The 16,293-nt window shown below is 44.4% G+C and overlaps 1 protein-coding gene across 1 annotated transcript in view; it reads left to right on the forward strand.

Moving 5' to 3' along the window:
• Window positions 1–15,935, forward strand: part of cry3a (cryptochrome circadian regulator 3a) — a 45,013-nt gene extending 29,078 nt beyond the window's left edge. The window contains exons 6-15 of the mRNA XM_074682184.1: window positions 275–363; window positions 619–759; window positions 1,959–2,270; window positions 2,353–2,504; window positions 6,703–6,905; window positions 8,051–8,149; window positions 9,214–9,375; window positions 9,462–9,542; window positions 9,717–9,841; window positions 12,518–15,935. Coding sequence (XP_074538285.1) covers window positions 275–363; window positions 619–759; window positions 1,959–2,270; window positions 2,353–2,504; window positions 6,703–6,905; window positions 8,051–8,149; window positions 9,214–9,375; window positions 9,462–9,542; window positions 9,717–9,841; window positions 12,518–12,526 — 1,373 coding nt within the window. The 3' untranslated portion in view covers window positions 12,527–15,935. The remainder of the gene's footprint in view (window positions 1–274; window positions 364–618; window positions 760–1,958; window positions 2,271–2,352; window positions 2,505–6,702; window positions 6,906–8,050; window positions 8,150–9,213; window positions 9,376–9,461; window positions 9,543–9,716; window positions 9,842–12,517) is intronic.
• The last annotated feature ends 358 nt before the right edge of the window (window positions 15,936–16,293 follow it).

A 16,293-nucleotide genomic window follows, 5' to 3' on the forward strand; every position in this document is an offset into this window, starting at 1 on the left:
GCTGTGAGACTAATGCAGGAGGAGCGAGGAGGAGCGTCTCTGCTGGAAGCAGCTGTTTAATGTTTTCACAGCAGGCCGCGCAGGAGCGTGAGTGGGATTATGCAACATGTATTTATGCTTTACAGATAATAAGAGGCCATAAAAAGAAAGTCACCCACCATTAGTTCCTGAATACAGAAATAAATGACATATAAGAGTAAGTAACTGAAGGCTGAGTTTGTTCATTAAGGAGCTAAAAACAGCGACTCAGCTGGAGTTTGACGTGTGTTTGCAGGATTCGACACCGAGGGCCTGCCGTCAGCTGTGTGGCCAGGAGGAGAGACCGAGGCACTGACGAGGATAGAGCGCCATCTGGAGAGGAAAGTGAGTACTACTTCACACAGAAGCTCTGGGAGTTTTTTCACACGTCAGTCTTTTTTAATATTTGCTCTAGTCCACGGTCTGAGGGGGACCTTGTTGTCAGACTGTGTTAAAGCAGGAGTGTTGTTTTCCTGCTGAGGAAGTGTGAGAGCAGCTGCTCCAGCACCACGGACAGCTCCTCAGGAACCAGCAGCTCAGCGTTTAAAGCTCTGTGTCTTTTTAATGACCCACTTTCCCTCTCGTTCTGTGGTTTTCCAGGCATGGGTGGCCAACTTCGAGCGTCCCAGGATGAACGCCAACTCGCTGCTGGCCAGCCCGACCGGCCTCAGCCCGTACCTGCGCTTCGGCTGCCTCTCATGTCGCCTTTTCTACTTCAAACTCACCGACCTCTACCGCAAGGTGAGTGCAGCTCTCAGCAAAGAGGAGAAAAACTTAAGACATACCTGCACTGTTCTGTCTTTATACCTGTCTGTCTCATATAAAGCTGGAGGGATGAGGTTTCTCATCAACTGTTCTTTTTTAAAACTCCTTTAAAACACTTTTATGCTCGCAATCAGGGGATCTTTGTTTTCAAAGGAGCCATTTCTCCTCAGCTCGCCTGGATTCAAGTCATTCAGAGCCACAAAACCTAATTAATCTTCACAATAAAGACAAAAAAGTGGAAAAATCCTATACAAAGTCAAAATCGAATGAATAGTTATCTAAATGAGAAGTGTATAAAAATTTTTTACATGTGATTTAGTTAGTTTTTAAATAAATGTGCAAATATTTTTAAAAAATTGAAAAATGGTTTATTTTATTTATTTTTCTATATATAAATTTGCAACAAGAATACAATTTAAATAAGTAGAAAATTTAAAAAAAGTAAAAAATTCCACTTTTTAAAAAAAATAAAATAAAATAAAATAAAATAAAAAAAATCTCCAGAAACTTGCTAAAATTCCCCCAAAAATGTAATTCTCAAAAAAAAAAAAGATAATAGTAAATTCAATAATTTGCGAAGTTCCCCCCAAAAAATGGAATTAAAATTATTTGCAAAAACTTGTTAAATTGTAGACAAATTTGGGTTTTTTGGGGAGTTTAAATTTGAAAAAAAAAAAAAAAAGTTAAAAAAATAGAAATTTAGAAAATATGCAAAAATTTCTACAAAGAAAAAACTATAAAAAAATACAAAAATTCCAAAAAAATTGCAAAACTCTCAAAAAATTGAAAGCTTTATTGCAAGAGGTAAGGCATAATTAGTGCAACAAAATGTTAATGCATGATATTATTCATCAGGTTTTGTTAAGTCACAGACTGAAGTCATAACTTATTTTATATAGCAGTTTATCAGTTTTTGTTTTGGTCTGAAGCCATGACTCCTCTTAGACTCACACCTACACCTGAACGTTCTGATGATGTTTAAACTTTACCTGGACCAAAAACACACTGAAATCTGAAAAGCAGTAAAGATAGACCAAAGTTAAATCTTAACGTCCATCATCTCTCTCTGACAGAGAAAAAGACACAGCAAAGATTTTAAGGGGAACAAGCAGATCCGTAAACGTAAACTTAAAGGAGGCGAGTTTAACGATCGATCTGTTTTTCCCTCGGCTCAGGTGAAGAAGAACAGCTCTCCTCCGCTCTCTCTGTACGGCCAGCTTCTGTGGCGGGAGTTCTTCTACACCGCGGCGACCAACAACCCGCGCTTCGACAAGATGGAAGGAAACCCCATCTGTGTCCGCATCCCCTGGGACAAAAACCCCGAAGCGCTCGCCAAGTGGGCCGAAGCGAAGACAGGCTTCCCCTGGATAGACGCCATCATGACTCAGCTCCGGCAGGAGGGCTGGATCCACCACCTGGCGCGGCACGCCGTGGCCTGTTTCCTCACCAGGGGGGACCTGTGGATCAGCTGGGAGGAGGGGATGAAGGTGAGGAGAGGGAACCAGACTGTTCCAGTCCAGGATCTGGTTTTCTGAGCCCTGAGTCTGACCCCTGGTCTTTGTGCGGCAGGTCTTCGAGGAGCTTCTTCTCGATGCCGACTGGAGCGTGAATGCAGGCAGCTGGATGTGGCTGTCCTGCAGCTCATTTTTCCAGCAGTTTTTCCACTGCTACTGCCCCGTGGGCTTCGGCCGGCGCACCGACCCCAACGGGGACTTCATCAGGTGGGTACCTTTCCTCGCATCGCCCATTGGTGACAACTGCTGACCCACCACCTGGATGGCACCCTTCCTCCCTCCGTCTCTCTGGAGCAGACACGTGTAGGGAGAGGAAACAGCTGCTAACACACACTCAGGAGATCAGCATTTAGCTCTTTTTACACACACACTATCTCAGGATTTCAACGCGAGTCACATGTTTTGGAGATCATCATCAAACACGTCCAAAAAGCTTCATGTCAGGTAGATAAGGCAGCACAAGAGGCAGGCAGGTCCCCGCAGGTCAGCGCAGGTCAGCGCAGGTCCGCGCAGGTCAGCACAGCTCAGCGCAGGTCAGCACAGCTCAGCGCAGGTCAGCACAGATCAGCGCAGGTCAGCACAGCTCAGCGCAGGGCCGCGCAGGTCAGCTCAGCGCAGGGCCGCGCAGGTCAGCACAGCTCAGCGCAGGTCAGCACAGCTCAGCGCAGGTCCGCGCAGGTCAGCATAGCTCAGTGCAGGTTTGACTCAGAGACACACTCAGAGGCAGGGAGAGAGATGGAGGGATAAAGGGGGACCACCAGATCTCTGGGTAAGTGAATGAAAAGAGCATCCATCCCTTCCTCTTCTCCTTTGTTGATCTCACCGTCGGTCCATCTTCTTTTCTGTTCAGACTTCAGCACTTTAGTTTTTGGATCAGGCATGTCCTTTGTGATAATTTCAGTGTATCCTCTGCGTGCCTTTTTTTTTTTTTTTTTTTTTTTTTGATTGTCTGTGAATGTCTCTGGTGATTGTGTGCGCGTCTCTGTAATTATCACACCTCTGATTGTCGCCAGCAGGTGATTTGAGCGCACAGGCGTAGACGAGCTCTTCTCTTTCTCTCGATGTGGCTCTGTGTTTGTGTTTTTGGCTCATCTGTATTTTTGGGGGATTGGGGGAAAAGTTCAGCTATCCCTCTCCCCTTCGGAGATTGTAGTTGATGCTTTTAAGGTGATTGGCCGTTCCCACGCCCCACCCCACCCCACCCCCCGCCCCCACCATCCAGGGGCAGCCGGGGCTGCCGCTCAGGGCTGCCTCGTGGGTGGAAGTTGGGGAAGGAGTTGCGAACCGTTGGTCGTTTGTTTTTATTGCTTGTGAGACCCTGAGGGACGGGGCCCCAGCAGCACCCTCTGGGCAGGTTTGTGACTCGGTGGCGTCTCATTACGTCAAAAGGGATTCTGACCGCTTGGTAGGGAAATGCACACGCCTGGCCTGCATTCGTTAGGTAGAGGGCTATAAAGCATTCCCCAGAGGGTAGCGAGGAGAGGCGTTGGACCAGCTGGAGCTCTGCCATCGCAGGGATGCACGGAGCCGGTCCATTGTCCACACGCTGGACAAAGCCCCTCATCCGACCCTTTGTGAAATGTTCAGTGGTGCTCTGCTTAGGGGAATGCAGCCCTGCCGGTTCAGGGGGACCTGGAGCAGCGGCTGGCTCATACACGCACACACGCACACACGCACACACACACAAATACATTTTATTAGATATTAACACCTACTGATTTACATCCTCACATTACTCTGAGATCTTTAACTTCAACTTAATTTATATAATACTTGAAAACAATAATATTGACAAAAGGCTTTAAACAATTCTAAACTGTATAAACAGGAAAAAAACAGTAAAGACAATAAAACATGGAAAACAAGTTTAAAAAAAACAAGAGAAAAAAGAAAAACAATAAAAATATGAAAAAAAATAGAATAAAACAGCAAAAAATAATATTAAAAAAATTGAAAATAATAAAAGCAATAGTAGCAACAAAAACAATAAAAACAATTAAAAAAAAAAAAAAGAAAAAAAATGTGAAAAAGATCTAAACAAGAAGTATAATGTAAACAAACCAGAACAATTAAAAAGTAGAAATAACAAAAACTGTACAAATATTACAAAATAATAAAAACAAAAAAAGCAGAAAAAAGATAAAGAAAATAAAATAAAAAAATCAAATAAGCTACAAAAACAGAAAGGATAAAAACAGCAGAAATAATCAAATCAATAAAATAATTTAAAAAATTAATAAAAACTTTAAAAAATATTAAAATAAAGTAACGAAATAATAAGTTCAAAAAATACAAAAAAGATTAATTAAAAAATCATAGAAATAATAAATGCAATAAAAAAATTTAATAACAAGAAACTAAACAAAAATATTTTTTTTAAAATAAAATAAAAGCAAAAAGAATAACAAAAACAGTTTTAAAAAAAAGTAATAGGAGACACCTCAATCTGAGTTTAAAGCGGGGCAGAAAAAATGTGTTTTGGTAAAAGATTTAACAATAGAGTGTGAGTCAGCTCGCCTGATGTGCAAAGGTAAATAGAGTGTCAGTTTTGAGGCGCGGTCACTCCTCAGCGCCCTTATTGTCTTTGAGACCAGCTAAAAAAATTAATCTGCTGATCCAAAAGAGTGCAGCGAAGTGTAATACTGTAGCATGTCAGGCAGAAACTGTGAGTCAAGGCCGGAAAGACGCTTAAAATTAACAAAAGTGTTTTAAGATCTATTCAAAAACAAACTGGTAACCATGGATACAGGCTGAAATCAGAGCGATGTTTCCTGTTTCCAGTTAAAGTCAAGCAGCAGCGTTTGGGACACATCAGGGATTTCTGAAACTCATGATTATTTTTAAAGAAGTTGGTGACATAAAGCAGTCTAATGGCTCGGTTTGAACCATTGTTTGTTGACATTGCTGGGTTTAAAGGGCTAGTCCGTACACCTGCATCACCTGCATCACCTCCACCCACCACAGCTCACAGAAACACCACCCGCTGTCCTCCATCGGACCGCCTGTTACCGGCAGGTCGCGGATCTTCCTGGCAAAAGGGTTGTGGTCCCTTTTGGTGAAATGAGGGGGCCCCCTAGTGGGCTAGCCCAGAGCGTGATGCTGTGGTTTGTGGGAGGGGAAACCGTCAGCAGCGATGGGGGGGGGCCCTGGGCCTGCTGACCCCTTAAAAGACAACCACCACAGTCTGAGGGACAGGGGGAGCAGGCATGAGCTCTTTTCTCAGTCCACCACTGTCTGAATCTGGGAGGGCGGGGGGAGGAGGGGGGAGGGGCCTGGAGCGGCGAGGTATAATGGAAGACTTCTGTCATCGACCACGCACTGACACTGGGTTTTTATGGACGTGGAGCTTCACTTTCACAGTTAAAGTTTAATCCTCACACATGACACACTTCTTCCTCTTCCTGCTGCTCTGACCCGACCGACCACACACGAGAGGAGAGCCCTCGATGGCAGAACGTTTTCCACTGTACACCCGCTCCAGCCGGGTCACTGGGAGGGTTTGGGAGGGTCGGGGTCACTACACTCTGCTTTCTAACTGCGTGTTACAGTAGACGTCTCCTAGCATCATCAGCCACAGTGGAGGTGACGGGGGCGGTCTGCTTTGGGACCAGAGAGCTGTCTCGTCACACGTGCCGGCCCCTCGCCCTTATCCCCCCTCCCCTCCTCCTCCTCCTCCTCCTCCTCCTCTCTCTGCCTCCCAGCGGTGCTCTCTGTCACCGCCCCCCCCCCCCTCCTCCTCTGCCTCTCTGTCTCCCCCCTGTGGACGCGGTAAGGTGGGACCCGGTGCAGTAGGTAGGTGGCCTCTCTTTGTCACACGGAGCTGATCCAGGAGCGGCTGCAGCAGCGTTGCACGGTGCTGTGAGACGTTGACAGTCAGTTTCCACCCCTCCTCTTGTCTGCGGTCTGCCACTCTCTCAGTGAAGGTTGTTTGGGACCACAGCCCCTGGTTTTCCTCTAGCAGGTTGTGATGTGTAGTCGTCAGGGCGCACTGCGATGCTAACTCACCTCAGTGCCGCGGGCCCACAGGCCCACTCTGTGCCCATACTCTCATGACTGTAGCCATACTGTGCAGTGTCGTGGTTGTTTGTAGCTTTCATTTTGTAGCTCCTATTTTCCATAACACCTGTAAGCATGAAGTGCTGAAGACCAGCATGCTCCTATGAGTTACAGCACATACGCAGCCCATCATGTGACCAGGATAAACCCACACAGCTGTGCACAGATGTTTTAATCCTCCTCAGTCTAAGCTGTAAACATGTTTTTAGCTGCAGATTTTTTACATCCACCTGTTGAAAAAGACAAACCTTGTGCACCCCTGCATCTCTCCCACCCCCTGATTAACTCTGCAACCCTCCACGTCCGGCCCGCGCAAGACAGCGAATCTAATGTCTCCCTGTGCTTCCAGACGATATTTACCTATCCTCCGAGGTTTCCCCGCTAAGTTCATCTACGACCCGTGGAACGCCCCCGAGTCCGTGCAGGCGGCGGCCAAGTGCATCATCGGCGTCCACTACCCCAAGCCCATGGTGCACCACGCGGAGGCCAGCCGGCTCAACATCGAGAGGATGAAGCAGATCTACCAGCAGCTGAGCCGATACAGAGGACTGGGTGAGTCCAGCTGATCGATGGAGAGACGCTGAGCTTTACTCAGTCATAACCTCCACTTCCTGAAGTTCCTCTGACATTTTCATTTACTTTACAGAATAACAGATAGAAAAGAAAAGAAAAGAAAGAAAAGAAAAGACATAAAAAAATAGGAGAGTTCATAGGTTGGGATGTAAGAAGTTGAAGCTGAGACGGTGAGAGCTGTGAACAAGCTCCACTGCTTTAGACCTTACCTACCTTTAAAGAAAGAAAGAAACAAACAAACAAACAAACAAACAAAGAAAAAAAGAAACAAAGAAAGAAAGAAAGAAAGAAAGATAGAAAGAAAGAAAGGAGAAACAAAGAAAGAAAGAAAGTAGAAAAAGTTGGACAAAAAATGGGGAAGGAAAGGAAGACAGTGAAGAGAGCAAAAAGTGAGGTAAAAATGGAGGAAGAAGGAAGAAAAAAGGAAGTTGAAGGAAAGATAGACCTAAAAAAGAATAAATAAGTAGAAAGCCAGAAGAAAGGAAGAAAAACAGATCAGGAAAGGAAAACATGAGAGGAAGGAAGAGAGGAAAAGCAAAGCAAGGAAAGAAAGAAAGAAAGGTAGGAAAGAAGAAAACAAGAAAGGGGAAGGTTGAAAGAAAGAAGTACTTTAAAGAAAGAAATAAAGATAAAAGGAAATAAAAAATTAACTTAAAGGCAGTTAACTCACACAAATATAAATTAAGACAACAATTCAACAAAATATTCAATTAAAACTTGTCTTCTCAAAAGAAAAATCCTCATGAGAATTATTAGAACTGGCTCAAGGCAGATGGTAAAACTGAAGTTTCAAAAAGTTTCAAAACTTAGCTCCAAACAAACAAATAAATAAATAATGATGTGAGCAAAACTTCATCAGACATCAAAGTGGAGGATGTCTTGGACTGATTTGACTTCCTCCTTAGCTAATCGTGCTTTTTTTGGAGTAAAAAGTACCTCAAGGTGCAGTTCCTCCATCGTCCACTTGAGGCTGGCTCCAAAGACCAGGAAGCTCCATCAGCACTCATGTTAAGATGCCATTTTTTACACGTCTGCATCTTGATTCATACACGCCCAACAGGAAGGGAGAGGTTTTCTACGAACCACCTGTTCCTGTCATTAATCATCGTCTCTTTGTCTTTCAGGGCTTTTGGCTTCAGTGCCGTCCACCAACGGGAACGGGAACGGAGGAATGATGGCGTACTCTCCTGGAGAGCAGCCGCCAGGGACCAACAACTCACACTGTGAGAGATGAGGATGAGCTGAGAACGAGATGTTGATGAGCTGAGGATGAGGATGTTGATGAGCTGAGGATGAGGATGAGCTGAGATAAGCTGACAATGAGGATGAGCTAAAAATAAGATGTGGATAAGCTGAGAATGAGGATGTTGATGAGCTGAGGATGAGGATTAGCTGAAGATGAGGATGTTGATATGGACGAGGATAAGCTGAGGATAAATTTAGGATGAGCTGAGGATGAGGATGAGCTGAGAATGAGATGAGGATGAGATGAGGCTGAGATGAGGATGAGCTGGAGATGAGGATGTTGATGAGGATGAGGATAAGCTGAGGATGAGGATGTGTTGAGGATGAGCTGAGGATGAGGATGTGTTGAGGCTGAGGATGAGGATGAGCTGAGGATGTGGATGAGCTGAGGATGAGCTGAGGATGAGCTGAGGATGTTGATGAGCTGAGGATGAGCTGAGGATGTGTTCAGGATGTGTTCAGGATGAGGATAAGCTGCGGATGAGCTGAGGATGTGTTGAGGATGAGCTGAGGATGAGGATGAGCTGAGGATTTGTTGAGGATGTGTTGAGGATGAGCTGAGGATGAGGATGAGCTGAGGATTTTGATGAGGATGAGCTGAGGTTGAGCTGAGAATGAGTATGAGCTGAGGATGAGGATGAGCTGAGGATGAGCTGAGGATGAGCTGAGGATGAGCTGAGGATGAGCTGAGGATGAGGATGAGCTGAGGATGTTGATGAGCTGAGGATGAGGATGAGCTGAGGATGAGGATGAGCTGAGGATGTGATGAGGATGAGCTGAGGATGTGATGAGGATGAGCTGAGGATGAGGATGAGCTGAGGATGAGCTGAGGATGTGTTGAGGATGAGAATGAGCTGAGGATGAGGATGAGCTGAGGATGTGTTGAGGATGAGCTGAGGATTTTGATGAGGATGAGCTGAGGTTGAGATGAGGATGAGTTGAGGATGAGAATGAGCTGAGGATGAGCTGAGGATGAGGATGAGGTTTTCTCAGAGAGCAGTGAAACAGTCTGGTTAATCATCTCTCTGTGGGTCTGTCTCAGTGCCTGGAGTGTCGGGGAGCTCTGTGGCGACAGGAAACGGCAGTGGGAGCATCCTCCTGAACTTTGACAACGAAGAACAGTCCGGACCCAGCAGTGCTGCACAACAGCAACGACTGCAGCCACTCCCACAGCAGCAGCAGCAGCAGCAGCAGCAGCAGCACGGTGGGTCAGCAACTCATCAACTCATTGCAGTGTAAACGCCGTTTTCTGTTGTTATCGTCTTCATTCTGATCGTGTGTTCACCGCAGGATACCACTCAGTGCCAGACGCCAGCCAGACCATCACCAGCAGCCGACTCTACCACGAGTTTGCTGTGCCTCAACATCCGGGTAAGAGCCATCAGCCGTCAGCCGGACTCGGCCTCTGCTCATGATCAGAGAAATCGTCAGTTAATCTTGAGCGTGTAGTCGAGTCAGCGCCAGACTCTCTGACTCATCCTCTCACCATGAAGAGTGAAATGAACCCAAACCCGTCTTTTCTTGTCCACCCCCTGAAACATTCAGGACTCCTCCTGCACACCAGAATCGGCATCACAGGAAAACGGGAGCGGGAGTCGGAACGTGAAGGGTCGGGGGAGAAAGATCCGGCGTCCTGCTCTGTGCACAAGATGCAGAGGCAAAGTACAGAGGTCAGATCATCTCATCGCTCCTGAATGAGGGATTCAGACTAAACTATTTCATCCCTTTGAGGATCAAAGTTTATGTACGGGGGGCCTAAATATGGACGGTAGAGAAAAAATAAGTAATGTATTCTTAATCTGATCTAAACTTTTCTGTCTCTCAATTTGAGGATTGAGGATTTCTGTGATTAATTTTGTAGTGATGGTGGACACTGGAGCCTAACTCCAGAAAAAGGACAGAAGAGAAGAAGAAAGAGAAACAGGAGAGAGATAGAGCACGAGCAAAAGGCTAACACATAGGGTACAGGTTAAAACAGGAGCTAAAAGCTAAAGGATGACACATTAGCTACAGGATAAAACACACGCTAAAAAAAGGCTTAAGCCAATAACACAGGTTAAACCCCTTAAAACTGACTTAAGGCTTAAACACCAGCTAGCGGCTGAAACACGGGCAAACTGCTATATCACAAGCTAAAGGCTAATACTGGAAAACGAAGCTTCAACACAAGCTAAAAGCAAGGAAAAGCTAAAGGCTAAAACACTGACTTAAGGCTCAAACTTCAGCTAAAAGCTAAAAACATAGGCTTAAGGCTACAACACAGGCAAAGGGTTAAAACACAAGCTAGCAGCTAAATCATGAGCTAAAGGCTATGAAAAGCTAAAGGCTTTAACACTGACTAAAGGCTAGAACATAGGTTAAGGACAAAACATTAGCTAAAACATAGGCTAAAAGCTATAACAGGTTAAAGCTTAAAACACTGACTAAAGGCTAAAACCATAGAAACAGTTAAGTCATGATGAAAAGGCTAAACCACAGGAAAACGGCTATAACACAAGTTAAAGGCTCAATGTTGAGCTCAAAGCTAAAACAAAGGCTAAAGGTTAAGTGAAGCAAAAGGCTAAAACACTGGCAAACAGCTAAATTGTGATGAAAAGGCTTAAACACAGGGAAATGGCTATATGACAAGCTAAAGGCTAAAACTTGAGCTCAAGGCTAAAACACAAGCTTAAAAATAAAACATAGGCTATAGTCTAAGGGAAGCTAAAGGCTAAAACACTGTCTTAACTCTAAAACATTACCTAAAACACAAGCCAACAGCTTAGTCATGATGAAAAGGCTAAAACACAGGCAAACAGCTTAGTCATGATGAAAAGGCTAAAACACAGGCAAACAGCTTAGTCATGATAAAAAGGCTAAAACAGAAGCTAAAAGCTAAAGGATGACACATTAGCTACAGGATAAAACACGCCAAAAAAATGCTTAAGGCAATGACACAGGTTAAACCCTTAAAATCACTAAAGGCTAAAACACAGGCTAACAGCTAAATCACGATGTAAAGGCTGAAACTCGGGCAAACTGCTATTTTACAAGCTAAAGGCTCAAACTGGATCTCAAGGCTGCAACACAGGCCCAAAGCTAAAGCATAGGCTAAAGGCTATGGGAAGCTTAAGGCTAAAACCCTGTCTAAACGCCAAAACATTATTTAAAACACAAGCTAACGGCTAGAACACTGGCAAACAGCTAAATCATGATGTTTAGGCAAAACACAAGAAAATGGCTGTATCACAAGCTAAAGGCTAAAACTGGAGCTCAAGGCTAAACAACAAGCTAAGCTAAAACATAGGCTTCAGGCTAAAACACGGGCTAAATGTTCCATCTTTGGATTAAGGCTATAACACAAGCAAAGGGTTAAAGCACAAGCTAATAGCTAAAGCATTGGCTAAAGGCTATGAAAGCTCAAGGCTGAAACACTGATGAAAGGTTAAAACACAAGCTAAAGGCTGGAACATAAGTGGAATGCCAAAACACTGGCTGAAGGCTTAAACACGAGCTAACGGCTAGAACACTGGCAAACAGTTAGGTTATGAGAAAAAGGCTAAACCCCTGGAAAACTGGAGTTGAAAACTGGCTGAAACTTAAGCTTAAGGCTACAACACAAGCTAAAAGCTAAGTAAAGCTAAAGGCTCAAACACAGACTCAAGGCTCAAGCTTCAGCTAAAAGCTAAAAACATTGGCTTAAGGCTTAATACGGGCTCAATGTTCAAACTGTGGCTTAAGGCCATAACACAAGCAAAGGGTTCAAACACAAGCTAATCAATAAAGCATAGGCTAAAGTTTATGTAAAGCTAAAGGCTGAAACATTAGTGGAATGCTAAAACACAAGCTAATGGCTAAAACACTGCCAAACAGCTAAATCAAGATGTCAAGGCTCTAACGCAGGAAAAGGGCAATGTCACAAGCTAACGGCTAAAAGATGGTGGCTGGAAGGGGCCAATCTTCAGAAAATCCATAAGAAAGTTGAAGGAGGTGTGTGTTTGTGTTTGTGTGCGTGTGAGATGAGTTTAGACCACAGTGATGAGTCTGCTCCCATGGCAGAGTCCAGATCTGGACTCTGGCTGCAGCAGAGAGTGGGCTGCGTAAATGTCAGACCGAGCTCACAGAGTGATATTCAAAGCAGCACGAACGCTTTCATGCAAACATTAGAGAAAACAAACATCAGGATCTGTTGGAGGGACAGGCCAGGAGAAACTCTCTGAACGCTGACGCTCTGATCAGCTGATGAGATCACTCAGGGTTTGAATGTGGTCAGCAGAGACCACATCAGTTGTTTCTTGTCTTTTTGTCTGTGTGTTTGATCATAAATGACTAAAATCCTCTGTCTCTTCTCGTCTGTCTCCCTGCAGACTACTTAGAGTGGAAACAAAGGAGACCATCTTGAATCCTCGTTGGAGTCACCATCTGGGGAGAGAAGGAGGAAATCCCAGCGTGGCCACCTGTCCTCTACAACACGCAGCTCCACAAGCGACTGCCTCCTCTTCAAACACGCTAACCCAACACAGATCAATGTTTATACGCTCAGAAACTCCCGGGGTGCAAACACAAAGGTGAAAATGTGATTCTTTCTTTTCCCGTTTTCTTTTTCCTCACCCGGCTTTATTTCTACCGCGGCTTCCAACGACCTTTGACCTCATGCAGTTGGACAAAATCGCCTCAAACCTTCAGCCTGAACACGTCGTTTGTAAAAAAGTATAAATATATAAATAGAAAAATCTTATATTGTTGTCTTAAAACTGCGACCACCAGCCAGTATAAACTGTATAATCCTACGCAGCTGTAGATGTAAGTAGTCGTTTGTTTGGCTCATCGTGTCAGAGTTTACGATGTCGTCCCAACGCCGTGGAAACAAAGGTCAGAGGAGCGCTCTTTACAAAGCTGATATCTGACGGTTTTCTTTGTAAATAAGCTGATTGGCTTTTTAAAACCTGTAGCTTCACCAAAAGATCAAAGTCTGAACATCCAAAAGTCTCATTTCTAACTGTCAACACTGAAAGCACTACCTGTGTCAACAACAACAACAACAACAACCAGCTGAGTGGTTGTTTCAGGGACATTACTGAAAACACGACGAGTCATTTTAAACCTCGATGTCACTCGTTAGGATGTAAATATTGTTTTTCTTCAGGCGGTGTGGACTTTGTAACACAGATGTGACCACAGGAGGTAGATTTTGAGGTTGGGGTTAGCATCTCTCACTGCCTGGAACACGTGATCTCTTGGTTTTGTATCGGCAGCTAAAATCTGTGTTTTTACTCAAGCGTTAGAAAACAGCAGCTCTCCCCTGAAAGAAACTTTGATTTATTCTTAGACATGTCCTCCCAGCGTCCTCTTTTATAACCTTTCATACAAACATGCTGCTGGAAGTATTTTTACGGTTGCTGAACCGTAAAAAAGCCGTAATTACGGCCGAGAGGTAATTAAAGCTAACATCAGATTGAATTCCTACGGTGGCGTTTTGCATTGACATCAAAATAAAACTGTCTCAAAAAAACAAGAATATAATTTAATTTAATGACATTTCTGAGAGTTTATATGATTGGTCAAGCAACATGAAGGTGTTAGCAACTGAAAATACTTTTTACCTGAGTAACAGTTTGACGGTGAAACGACTCGTGTAGCCTCGGCTCATAGCATCAGCAGTGAATATGGTTCGTTTGACCTCAGACGTCGTCAATTCAGGCGCTGATAAAGAAGATTTATTTTGTAACAGCTGCAGACATCACTGGTGTTTCAGTGGAAAGTGTGACCGCGCTAACTGGAGACTCTCTGCCCACAATCACTGACATGTTCAGCTCAGGGTCACCAGTTAGCACGGTCACTCTTTGCTCCAAAACACGGTAATTTTTATGATGCTAACAGCTCAAGGCAAAATGGCTAAGACACAAGTTAATGGCTTAAACTTTGACTAAAGGTTCAAACAGGAGCTAATGGCTAAACCGCGGTCGCTGGAAGGGGCTAATCTTGAGAAAATCCAAAAGAAACCAGTAGAAATCAGAACTGGATGGAAGCTAAGTCCACCACAGAACAATCAGACATTTTTATGATGCTAGCAGCTCAAGGCTAAATGGCTAAAACACAATTTAATGGCTAAAGCTTTGACTAAAGGCTCAAACAGGAGCTGGCTAAATGGCTAAGACACAAGCTAATGGCCAAAACTTTGACTAAAGGTTCAAACAGGAGCTAATGGCTAAAAAACAAGCTAATGGCTAAACCGTGGTAGCTGGAAGAGGCTAATCTTGAGAAAATCCAAAAGAAACCAGTAGAAATCAGAACTGGAAGCTAAGTCCACCACATGTTTTATGATGCTAGCAACTTTAATTTAGTGTTTAAAGAACAAGAACTGCAGACACTGTTGTTTAAAGGCACCAGTGCTAAGGGAATTATGCTAACACCTCTCATTCCTGTTTGGTCCATGCTCGGGGTTGAACCAGCAACCCTCTGGTTAAAGACCCAAGTCCCTTTGGACTGAGCCTCTGCCGCCCTCATGAGGTAGATCTGTGTAAATGTAATTCGCCACCGTAAACTGGAACATGTGACAGAAAAGCAAAAGAAGAAAAACATTAACGTTAAAAGTTTAAACCCGTCAAAGCGACCAGCAGCTTTTATTTTGAAGGTATGACTGAGTGTGAGATGCACTTCCTGGTGTAGGAGTAGAGTCTACGTGTTTACAGTGGGTTGCTGTAGATAACTGAGGAGTTCTTTTCTTTCCGGCTCTGAAACTGCCTTCAGAATGTGGCATTATGGGTAAAAGAGTCCATCTGTAGCTGCAGTGTAGTTTTCTGTGGACCGTGCTTTGATCGGCGTGATGATGGACCTGTAGCTCAGCGTTTCTGTTTCCCTTTGGACCGGGGTGAGTGTGCAGTCAGCCGCGTGGATCCCGCCTCGTTAGGCCGTCTCTTCTTTTGTTGATTTCTTTCTGAGCATTTCTCCACAGCTATGACTCACCTCCTTCAGAAACTCTGATCAGTCGCATTGTCACCTTTCTGTTTCCACCCACGACTCCTGTTGTTTCTGTCACGTCTCAGAATCTCGTTATTCCTGTATCAGCTGTAAAGAGAAGTGAATCATGTGAACGTCGCTGTGTTCTGTGGAAGTGAAACACTTTGATCTCGCTGTGCAACACATCCAAGACGTTAAATCGACTCTGTTGTGGAAAAATTTGAAGAGGATTTGGTTTGGAGGAGGAAGCGTCTGCCGTTGATAAGGACAGAGGAAAAACACCGGGCAGGTGGCTGGCTCCTCCTCTAAGCTGTAACGTTTTTTAAGATTTGTATAAAAACCAAAAACTTGCTTCAGAAAAAGGTTCGGGAGGAGAAGTGGAGGCGACGGCGTCTGGTCTGGAGAAACAGAACCCAACATTCCTCAGAACGTGAGATCGCTCTTCAGGAAGGATGTCTGCTGCTGGGCGAGGAGCTCGTCCGTAGGTTTTAGGGCGTGTCTGACGTTTGGCGACCCTGACGTTCATGGCTAATGACAGAAAAACGAGTGTTTGGGAAAAATTGAGCAACTTGGATCCATTTAAATATGAAGGGTCGCAAAATGTGTCGCCATAGGGTTAGAGCGGCGGGGGGAGGATCATGGAACAGCCTTGGACGGATGTAGTCGGTGTCTTATTTAGGTTCAGTCCCCCCCTCTGCTGTCACCGCGGCTCCTGGAGAGAGGAACGCCAGAGAATGTATGAATCCCTCTGTAATATACACCTGTGCTGATGTTATGACCCCCTCACCCTGCACACACACACACACACACACACACACACACACACACATTAAAACAAACACACACTCGTTTTCATCTTTCATGCTGTAGTTTTTCCCCTTTTTGTTGTTTTCTGCAGGATGTTTACACCTGTTTGTTTCAGATTAAACTGCTTCATAGCAACTTCCTGTTGAGCAACGTCACAAAATTGATCAGAAACAGGAAAAAAAAAAACTTTAAATAACACCTGCAGCGATTTGGAGGCTTCATCTCAGAGCACCATCGCTGACGTCAGGTGTGTTTTACCTGATATTAAATACCCAATAAAAAATACTTCACGTGAAAAAACCTCAAAGTATAAAAACTCGTGGTAAAGTGAAGTACTCCTCTTTTACTTTTCTGTTAATAAAGTCTCATAAATCAG

The sequence above is a fragment of the Halichoeres trimaculatus genome, unplaced genomic scaffold (genome assembly GCF_033239565.1).
Source record: "Halichoeres trimaculatus isolate MK-OKI-2021-1 unplaced genomic scaffold, fHalTri1.1 fHalTri1_scaffold_11, whole genome shotgun sequence".
Taxonomy (NCBI): domain Eukaryota; kingdom Metazoa; phylum Chordata; class Actinopteri; order Labriformes; family Labridae; genus Halichoeres; species Halichoeres trimaculatus.